The sequence below is a fragment of the Teleopsis dalmanni genome, chromosome 2 (genome assembly GCF_002237135.1).
Source record: "Teleopsis dalmanni isolate 2A chromosome 2, ASM223713v2, whole genome shotgun sequence".
NCBI lineage: Eukaryota > Metazoa > Arthropoda > Insecta > Diptera > Diopsidae > Teleopsis > Teleopsis dalmanni.
Genome location: NC_051847.1, coordinates 56,515,169 through 56,526,155, shown reverse-complemented (window position 1 = coordinate 56,526,155; position 10,987 = coordinate 56,515,169). Strand labels below are relative to the sequence as shown.

At 26.5% G+C, this 10,987-nt stretch overlaps 2 protein-coding genes across 2 annotated transcripts; both read left to right on the top strand.

Moving 5' to 3' along the window:
• Positions 1-303: 303 nt before the first annotated feature.
• Positions 304-6,507, top strand: LOC119674610. The gene is made up of 20 exons (XM_038085757.1): positions 304-422; positions 487-867; positions 934-981; positions 1,043-1,374; positions 1,428-1,541; positions 1,607-1,649; positions 1,715-1,771; positions 1,834-2,171; positions 2,227-2,322; positions 2,388-2,544; positions 2,607-2,762; positions 2,821-3,117; positions 3,372-3,688; positions 4,054-4,155; positions 4,356-4,448; positions 4,516-4,638; positions 4,720-4,842; positions 4,924-5,046; positions 5,111-5,436; positions 6,469-6,507. The coding sequence occupies exons 1-19, from the start codon at positions 304-306 to the stop codon at positions 5,299-5,301; spliced, it is 3,210 nt and encodes a 1,069-aa protein (XP_037941685.1). The 3' UTR covers positions 5,302-5,436; positions 6,469-6,507.
• Positions 6,508-9,132: 2,625 nt separating this feature from the next.
• LOC119674608 (ubiquitin-like modifier-activating enzyme ATG7) lies at positions 9,133-10,986 on the top strand (the record flags this gene model as incomplete). The annotated part of the gene is made up of 6 exons (XM_038085754.1): positions 9,133-9,191; positions 9,252-9,461; positions 9,642-9,837; positions 9,907-10,241; positions 10,694-10,906; positions 10,977-10,986. Coding segments are annotated over exons 2-6 (963 nt in total), but the record flags the coding sequence as incomplete, so codon positions are not given.
• Position 10,987: the final 1 nt, after the last annotated feature.

The window sequence follows — 10,987 nt, the reverse complement described above, 5'->3', positions numbered from 1 at the left end:
ATAATCACCATTTCTAACGAGATTTCAAATTAATCCCGACCAAAACAAAGTTAACTTTTGTATGGAAAATCTGTAATTAAAGAACTAGATTTGTTCTTTATATTTCGCATCATATGTTTACAATATTATTATATAAATTACGATATTATTACCAACTGGTAAAACCAGCAATAACCTATTAAATTTTTTTTCTTTCATGAACCCTGTTTGTTTGGAACTAATTCCGAAGTTCATTTACAAAATTGTATTTGAATTTAACTTTAATTACAAAACTAAATTGTTGAATACAAAGTGAAATTAAAAATGTCTCCCAGAAAGCGAAAAAATGTTAAACAAACCAAAATTACTAATATAAAACGAATTAAGACAAAAAAAACACAAACTAGTCCAAAACCAAAGGAGGATATAAGTCTGCAAGAAAAGTAAGTTAAAGTGAATTAATAATAATAAACAAATGCTAAAATAATTTATTTATTTCTGATTCAGACCCCGTGAAGAATTAAAAACTCGATCAGTCTTTCCAGTCACGATCGACGAGTTCATTGAAAATACAAACATAATCGAAGTAATTAAAGATTATATTAAAGATAAATATTCAACAGCCTTAGAAACATATCTCACGGCACCAGAAATCATGAGCAGGGTAAAAAATACATATAACGTTTTTTACAAAAGACCACAACGACGATGTATGGCACCAATGAAATATGTTCGCATCACTAGTGACTGTGATGAAAATACAAAACAACGTTTGTTTAAAATTCCAGAATATTATAAACATTTGTGTGAAAATAAAGATAATGAACATCAAAGCGTAAAACAAAGTTTAAAGAAACAAGATAGTTCTCCAGATAAAAATATAAATAGGTAAATATTAAGTAGAGAAATTATTGACCATTTAGACAATAAAAAATTTATGTATGTGCATTACAGCGTTAGCGATAAAAAGATATTAGAAGAAAAGATCCTGGGACTAAAGAGGTATTTAAGTTATTTAAATAAATAAATTATTTTATTAAAACGATATTTTTTATAAATATAGCATTATATCAAATTTTGATGCTAATAACAAAGAAACAAATGAAAAAGTGTGCAACCTTCCAGTCAGTTTTGAAACGTTTAAAAGGTTCACATTTCACAATGATGTTATTGATAACATTTGCCAAAGCATAAAGGAGTTGGAGTATGAGTTGCCAATTTCAAATATATCAAAAGAAGAATTATTTGATAATAATAAATTACTTCGGAGTTACTACAAAACATTTTACATGCAAACGGTTATTCGGACAATATTTCCATTGAAAATAAAACCATGTCCAGGACGTTTAAAGGACAAACTTTTGAAATATCCAGAAATTACGTCAGATCATGAAGGTAAATAAAAATATTTTGTCACAAACCTTACTATTAAGTAATATTTATTTTAGAGCCTACAGTAAGTAATAGAGATGTTATAAAATCTAATACGAAGGAACATTTAAATAAGAAAACAAAATTAGGAAGCAGGAAAGAAGATAAAAATATGGAAAAATGTTCATTAGGTGAGTTAGACTTAATTAATTAATTAATTGTATTACTTAGTACTAAAAAATGTGAAATTTTCCAGCGTTAGAAATTAAGGCATCCAAAGATAATGATCTACATCATGGGTATGATGTTAACATTTCAATGTAAATATAATATAATTTATACAAATTATTTAAATATCTTACAGTTATATGGATGAAAAAACTTCAAACGAAAAAATTCAAGTATTACGAAGATTGAAAAGGTTTAATAACGATTTCAACAGAATGAAAATATTTTATTTAAATTAAAAATTTATTTTTTTAGTTTTATTTTACCTAACTTCGATGACAAGAATGCAGAGCTACAAAAGCATAATCCTCCTGTTAGTTTAGAAATATTTAAAAAGTATACCTTGTATAATGAGGTTATTGATCAAATATATCAAGATATGATACACACAGATTGTTCGTTAATAATCCTTAAACCCTCAGAAGAAAAATTTTTGAATCGTGATCGCTTGCTTCAAAGCTATTATAAAGCATTTTATTTTCAACCCAACATTAGAAAGTTATATCGCTTAAGAGTTAAACCATGTCCGGCACATCTAAAGGCAAAACTTTTATCACTTCCCAAAAAAATGTATAATGCTGTTTCAGAAAATGGTAAATTTAATTATATTTTGTAAAGTATTTTGCCATCAAAAAATATTTATTTCAGATTCTACGACAAGTAGTGAAAATAACGAAAATGTTGATCATAACATAATTACATCAGTGGTGGCACCATTTAATAAGAAAACTAAATTAAATCAAAGTAATAAAAAATGTTTTTCACTTGTATATTACTAAGGATGAGCTAAAAAAATTTATATTTTTAAGCATTACAAAATAAAGCTGTCAAAGAGAATACTGAACGAAATTCTAAACTACATGAAAGCAAGTTTCAAACAAAAACAACAAAAACTCCTGAATCAATTTCACCCGCAAAGGTTCTCTTATGGAAACAAGATTATCCTAATGAGACTAAACAAACAAGGTATATTGTAATGTGTTTTATATTTATTTTAAACTATGAATAAACAATAAAACTCAAAATAGTGCAACTTGCATAATGGAACCAATTATTTCTGATGTTATGGAGAATGAAGTCGTTAAGGATTCAGCGGAATATCATTTAGTTCCATGCCCTTCAAATTTACGTGCAAAACTTGGAAACTTAGCGGTAAAAAACAACGCCGTGGTGTTACCAAAAGGGTACATTTCTCTATATATTATTTATATGATACACTTAAAAAAATTAGTAACATTTCAGGCCTCAATTGACAACTAAATACGACGATTCAAAGTTCTCACTGAAATTTCAAGATTTCCTAATGGGTACAAATGTTTTAGATCTTCTGATAAAAACGTACAATACTACTGATGATGATTTAGTGAATATAGCATTCGAATATTACATCAAATTTGTTACTAATCCTGTTAATTCAAATGTGCAACTATTTAAAAATTTGATGATTCATGCAAGTAAAAATTTAGTAAATAAATTTTATACTGTGTATAATCGGAATAAAGAAGACACATTTAAACAAGTAAAGGCTGTAGCAGATATGTAAGTTTTAACTACTTTTTATGTATACAAATATTCCATGAGATTCCATGTTGTTTATATTTATTAAATTTTATTAAAATATTTCAAAAATACTTTTATCTCAAGTATTTTCAAGTGATGTTATCAATTCTGTCTATCTTTGATAATCAATAAATGAAATAAATGTTAATTTTTATTATTACAGAATAATAATTTCTATAATTTCCATTTTCTAAATACGCAAATCTTTTATATTATTTATTTTACATTTACAGACAAAAGCCGAAACCGAGTAAGCCCATTAAAAAGAACAATCGAATGCCTATATCTTTAGCTGAATTCAGAAAAAATACACACTACAAAGAAGTCATTATTCAAATTTTGAAAGAAAGAGCAAAAGGTGATGAAGAAATTTTCTCCAAGCTACAAAAAAATAAATTGGAATGGAAAAAAGCGCTGCGGTTCTATTACACAAATTTCTATTTTAAACCATCGATACGTAATAAATATACTTTACGTTTAAAAGAAATGCCGCAAAGTTTGAAGGAAAGAATCTTAGAGGTTCCAACAATATCAACAACAGTGAAGAAAAGTAAGTATTTAAACTCATCTAATACTAAAAGAAATTTTCTTTTTTTTGCTATTTGAATTGCTTTCACTCTTAGTTTCTTTTCGACATAAAGACGCATCACTCTCAGCAAGAGAATTAATTAACATTAAAAGAAATTTCTTTAAGCTGTTTCTGCTTTTATTATTATTATTAATAATAAAATATACCTATGTAATATATTATATTTATAGGCAATCTTTTAAGTTGCCTATTAGCGATTTTAAGTTTTTATTCCTAAAACTATAATAGTTGTCTTTTATTGTATGTTAGCTTTAGTATTGAAGAAATTCAACTATATCTTTTATAATATTTGTTTCCATATTCTTTTTTTTATACATTTCTAAAAGAAAATACGCCAAATCATAACCAAAACGGAGTGAACGCAGAACTAGTTAAAACTCATCAGCCTTTAAACTTCACGAATCCTATCTTAACCACGGCGGATAAAAGTGAGTTTATATTTATATTTTATACTAAATTTAATATGTTTTTTTATACAACTTTAAATGTGTTTTTTTTTGCTTTTTCATATAAGAAAATTATAAAATTGAAAAAAGCAAATAGTAATGTAAGTTATAATAAATCGAAAGCGTAAAGAATATTATTTTTTTAAATTTTTTTTTCTAATATAAATTCTCTTACACTATAGGTAATATAGAGCAATTACAAGATCTCCAGTGCAATAAAAATACTTTAACAGATATTTCCACAAGCTCAGAGAACAAGCAACAATCTACAATCGGTTAGTTTTATAATAATATATTATATATTCTATACCGATTACATTACAAAATTATTTGTAAATGCAGCTCAAAGTGTCAATAATGATGAAGCATGTAACGTTGAAGTTTCGCTTTCATCAGAGGTTCAACCACCAGACGATCCATTATGTACATCACACAAAGCAAATACATCTAATGTTAATAATACAGGTAAAAAATTTTGGATTATTATTATTAAATTAATATATATTTTCTATACCGATTACATTACAAAATTATTTGTAAATGCAGCTCAAAGTGTCAATAATGATGAAGCATGTAACGTTGATGTTTCGCTTTCATCAGAGGTTCAACCACCAGACGATCCATTATGTACATCACACAAAGCAAATACATCCAATGTTAATAATACAGGTAAAAATTTTTGGATTATTATTATTAAATTAATATATATTTTCTATACCGATTACATTACAAAATTATTTGTAAATGCAGCTCAAAGTGTCAATAATGATGAAGCATGTAACGTTGATGTTTCGCTTTCATCAGAGGTTCAACCACCAGACGATCCATTATGTACATCACACAAAGCAAATACATCCAATGTTAATAATACAGGTAAAAAATTTTGGATTATTATTATTAAATTAACATATTGTGTAATATATAATTTATCCTACAGAAAATATAAAAACCATTAAAGAAGAACCAACCATGTTAAAAAATCTTATTTTTACTTTAAATGATAACGATAACGAAGTGAGCTGTCATTCATTCCAAGAGACTGCGATTGATTTAGTCGAAAATGACTCTGAAGAATTATCTTCTGAGTTAGAAGCTTTTATAAATAATGTAAAAATGTTCAACACTTGAACACTTGTAAGGATGTAAGATAAAATTTGTAATAACGTGACTATTGATGAGTATTAAAAACGTGTTTTTACTACCTCTGAAAATTGATAACATTGTAATGCAGAAACTCAAACGGAACTGGACAGCATAGTAAATGTAAGTTCTAAAATTATTCTTAAAACTTCAGTGTAGGAAATGAGAAAGTCTGTATTATATGTTGTTGTAGTAATAACCCGTGAGGATCTGCTTGTAAAATCTCTATAGGTTGATAATGAACGGTACTTGGTCGTCGAGATTAACGAGTGGCTCGGTGTCATACAACCGGCTGTTCTTGGAACCTCTGTATTAAATAATTAGTTCTACATTTGTATTCGTTTGTTTCTGGGTCATTAGCAAATAATATTCGTAACATAAATAATATGAAACAATAGTGTCATGGAATTTTTAAAGCTCCGTTTGTTCCTATAATCCGTTTAATAAAAAGTGACACTTAAATCATTTTGCTGCTATCTAGCAGTCATGTGATGCTGTGGTCATGTGGTATTTTCTGACATATTAAACTAAATATTTTACAATATGGACGTGTGCGAGTTAGGCTAAGTGGATGCTAAACCAAATGGGACTTTTCTTGGGATTTTTTGCACTGCACACATTTAGCTATTTATCAACACGTATCGACATATCACTATATTATCGGCACAACTTAGAATTTCCCTTATTTAGAACGCAACTTAGCCTAACTCGCACACGACCTATATACTAAAATTATTATTTAACAGAATTTTTATATCAACAAATAGAAGTCCGTTAATAATTTGAATTGCTTCCGCAGTAGAATAATATATTACTTTATACACTCGAGAGTTTTCTTTCTGTTACTGACGCTTAGTTTATGAGACACGATCATACGAATATGCACGGTGTATTTCAATGCAAACATATAAAAGCGCTAGGACTCAATCAGCAGGTTCTAGAAGCCATTGTCTTTTAAAATCTATCAAACACTTTACATAAAAAATTGAAAAAAATAAAATAAGGCATAGAAGAGAAAAAAGTAGTACACATATTTTTTGAATCTTCAGCAAATCCAAAAAATTTAGATTTAAAATTTAAGTAATTAATAAATTTTAATTTTATTGAAAAATAAATTATAAATAAATCAATATTCATTTATTTCTTTTATTTCAGATTTTTGAATTAAAAACTTTTTTAAGGAGGGTCTATACTCATACTTTATTAAAAAGAAGAAAAAAAATCTCTTTGATCTTCAAATTTTGAAATCTAGTATATTTTTATTTATGATAATTTATTCTTTATATGAAATCAATAAAAACATTTAATTTGATAATTATAATTTTTAAATTTTTATAATATAATTGTAAATATCAACTAAATTTGTATAAAGTGCTTATATATTGGTACATTGTTAATGTGATATCTACTGCAATAAAAGTCGTTTATATTCGCTGCTCTATGTTGTTAGTAACCAACAAGTCTGTTCTCATCAAGAATATATTAGTAGAAATTTATAATAATATGAAACTTCTGATTTTGGAATGGGAATATTTGGGGACATCTGTAATGTATTAACTAACAATAAAAGTATTATTAATGTAGTGCATGTACTTACCATGTGAATTTCTTTGATTTTGGATAACATTTTGTAATATGTTTTGGAACAATAGAAAATAATATGTGTAAATCACATATAAACAAAGCATAAAATTTAGTAGCAGTTTAATTTATGCATATGTAATTTATGTATATCGTTTTTATATATTGTATATATAAAATAATATTCTTTGTGGTGTTATTTTCAAAATCCTTACAAAAAATATATACTTTTTGGCCGAAAAAGATAAGTTTATAAGTATCTTCAGTGTATCTATAGTTTCATTATAAAACTTTCTAGTTAATATTAATACATAAATTTAAAAACAAAAATATATCACAATTGTATAAATTTTATTATCTGTAGATTATATCGAATCGATCCGCTTGACCTGGGGGGTCAAAGACGCTAATTATAGCTATCTAAAAGTTTATCTAGAGGCTTGATATAAAACTATTTAATTTATTTATGTTTCTTAATAATAAAACCATTCTTATTTTATGATTACAAGCTCCCTTTGATCAGTTTTAAAATATCGCTATATATCATATCTGTAGATTTGGTTGTCATAATTAAAGTAAATTTCTAAAACTACAATCGAATTGATATAATTAATCTTAAAGATTGCATTTAAACATGCTTTAAAAACTATATATAGTAAATTCAAACAGCAGCAAAAGGTTCCTATATTATATTACACTTATTCAACTACCTTAATTTAAATTCCTTATAATAGGCTTTAAAGAAAGGCTTAGAGTCTTGAATCGTCCTGAAAAAAAACATTCAGTTAGGTAATGTATGATGTTCTATTTACGAAATAAGACGACCTATACTAACTTTTTGACCATATCAAGCCAGGGTCGCCAATGCCTAAACGCCATTGAAGAGACAATATCATATGAAGAGACATGAAGAGACAATATCATAGAGGGTAAAGCTTTTAATGGAGATATTCGAGATATTGGAGATATTCCAAGTTTTCCAGAAATTGCAAAAGTATAATGTCAGAGTTGGCTTATATGGATAAACTTACATTGGAATACCAAAATGCCAATATACTTTGTAATATTGATCGATCTAAACTTCAATTAATTACTGACTTCGAAAGTGTATACATCACTGTTGCAAAATTCTGCTTTGAAAAATAGAATTAAAATAAAGTAGAACATTCAACCATCTTATCCGTTTATTATTCAACTGTCAGAAAACGAGTTCATTATCTAAATCTGGATTTAACACAACTGAATAAAATGAACACTGCCTTTGAGCTTAAAATTTGTCAGGGTACACTTTTAGCCCTGGCTAGTTACAGTCTCAAAAATTAAGAATTAACGAATAGAAAAATAGAAAAATTTTTCAAGACCACTAATAATGGCAATAATTTGGCAATACTCAAAGCAGTTGTATGGTTAGCCAATAATTAAAAAAAAATTTTTTTTGTTGCAATTTCACTACTTTTAAATAAAAACGTCTGTATTGAATATAATAGTTTATATTAAGGCCTTGTGCGAGTTCGAGTAAATTGATGGTAAATTGAGGGGAAATAGTAAATTATATCGGTATAACAGCGAATTAGGTATAAATTAGGTAAATTAGGTGTTACCATTGTGAAAATTTTGTTAAATATTTAATAAATAAATAAATTTGAAAACTTTTAATCAAAAATAATAAATAAGTGCAATAAATAAATAAATAAATATTTACATAAGTGCAGTGCAAAAAATCCCTAGGAAATTTCAATTGACTTTACCTCAATTTGCTTGAACTCGCACACGGCCTTAAATTGTAGTTGTAATTTATAGAACATGTCATAATATATATATATATATATATATATATATTTTCTTACTTTCGTCAAAACGGAAATTAAAAAGCAATTTAATAAAAAATTTTTCAATATTTTTTTATTTTTCAAAAAATCATCTAAATTTGTTAGACATCGCTTATTTTTACATTTATTATTTTATGTATAATTTGAAATATTCAAAAATATTATTTCAAAATTCTTTAAAACTATTAATATAAAAATAAAAATAAATTTATATTAGCTACAAAAATAACCATAGTGAAAACATAGAAATACGATAATTCTATGTTTTTGCGCAATGTGTAAAAATGTCAATGATTTCATAGAGCCCTGTATTTTATACAAAACGTAAATAGAATCAGCTGGCAGAGTTTAGTATCTGCTCAACCACCAATTAATGTAAATATAAACAGACGAGGTGAAAGCAATATAAATATTTGGAAATAGTTAATTAAAATAAATAAATATAAAATTATATTAAGAATATTGAAGGTAAAGAAGTTTTATTAAATTAGCAATTTAAATATAAATAAATCTTATCAATTACAAAAGGATGAGCTCTAGCAGTGATGTGAATAGTCAAAATGTATTGCAGTTTTCACCTCTTCAATCATTTGTGAATCCAACTTTTTGGCATAAATTAGCTGAATTAAAAATTGATTTTGATCGACTATCGGACGCACCAAAATCCATTTATGGCTACTACACAAATCGTAATACCAAGGCGTGTCTTTTAGAGGTCGAATACAGCGCATTTAATAGGTGAGTGTTGGAGTGAAGTGTTGAAGGGGTGGTTTTCTTTGTTCAGAGCAGTTTGTTAACCTCGACTAGACATCATGAAATATATTCATATATATAAATATATATATGTGACATTTATGAATATATTTTTAATATACTTGATTGGTTTGTTGACATTGATAACGTGTCTTTACATTGCAGCGAGTTCAAAGCACCAAAATTTTGTTACCCCGCTGTTGGAACACTTTATAATAAAAATACTATTGAAGATTTTAAAGAATGTGATAAAAGTGAATTGCTACAGAAGGAAGGAAGAAAATTATTAGCTGATTTTAAAAATGGTAAAGTGTTGGATGATCCCAGTTACTTGTCAAGATTTTTTATACTTTCATTTGCGGTACGTTTATTATGTAATTTGTAGAAGAAAATCAAATATTAACTAATTTATTATCATTTTATCTTACAGGATTTAAAGTGCCATAATTACTACTATTGGTTTGCTTTTCCATGTCCTCTTACACCCACTTTAGGTGTTATTGGTGAACCAAGCATATTTAAAAATATTTCCGAAATACAACATTTTACGAGTGTTATAAAATCCATGCCAATAGAAAGTCAAAATTATTTTGTGATTAAATCAAATAAAAGTACAACCGTTCACACACTTAAAGAAGTGATTAGAGAAATTGAATCCAAAGATATAGAAATAGTAGATTATTACTTCTGCTTTGCCAATAACAACGAATTTCAACATCCGTCATGGCATATGCGTACCTATGCCGCATTCATATTTCATCAATGGTAAAGGAAAAACAAATTTTAATTTAATAATCACCATAAATTTCTACTGCAATGTTTATTTATTTTTATTAAAATTTATTGTTAAATTTTATTTAACATATTATTGTTATATAAAGTAATATTTTTATGATAATATGTATTACATTCTCAAGATGACAAAATCATTGCTTGGAAGGGAGTAATATTTTTAGTTACAATACATACTTTTAAACTATATGTATTAGAAAAGGTTATTGGGACGAGAACTTCTAACTCTATCCTATGTAAGAGACTCATTAACGAAAGATATTCTAGTCTTCTATTGAGAAAAACTTGGTGTTTTTTGTTTATTTAGTATATCTGCTCTTTCAAGAGCTATTTTCACTATAAATATTATATTCTATTTTATTATTAATCATTTTTCTCTTTTTATATAATGTATATATTTGACATTCTTTTATTTTTTATTGTAGTCTTCAATTAATTGGGAAAGAAGTCAAGTTCCTTGGTTTACGCTATGATAATCAAATGGAAATTGAAAATAGTTTAATATGGACTGTAGTACAAAAAGAACCAATTGATTTTAGTAATGATGAAACAGTACAATTTGTTGGTTGGGAACCAAATCGCAACAATAAAATGGGTCCCCGTATGGTCTCAATGAAAGATTCTATGGATCCCACCAAGTAATGTTGTTTATTTAATATACACATTTAAGGAGTACTAAATTTGTTAATAAAATATCTATACTCTTAGGTTAGCTGAAA

Excerpts from the sequence above, each read along its gene's own strand:
- LOC119674610 (XM_038085757.1), top strand. The coding sequence starts at position 304 with ATGTCTCCCAGAAAGCGAAAAAATGTTAAACAAACCAAAATTACTAAT. Across the intron at positions 1,542-1,606 it reads TATGGAAAAATGTTCATTAG|CGTTAGAAATTAAGGCATCC; the intron begins GTGAGTTAGACT and ends GAAATTTTCCAG. Across the intron at positions 4,639-4,719 it reads ATCTAATGTTAATAATACAG|CTCAAAGTGTCAATAATGAT; the intron begins GTAAAAAATTTT and ends TTGTAAATGCAG.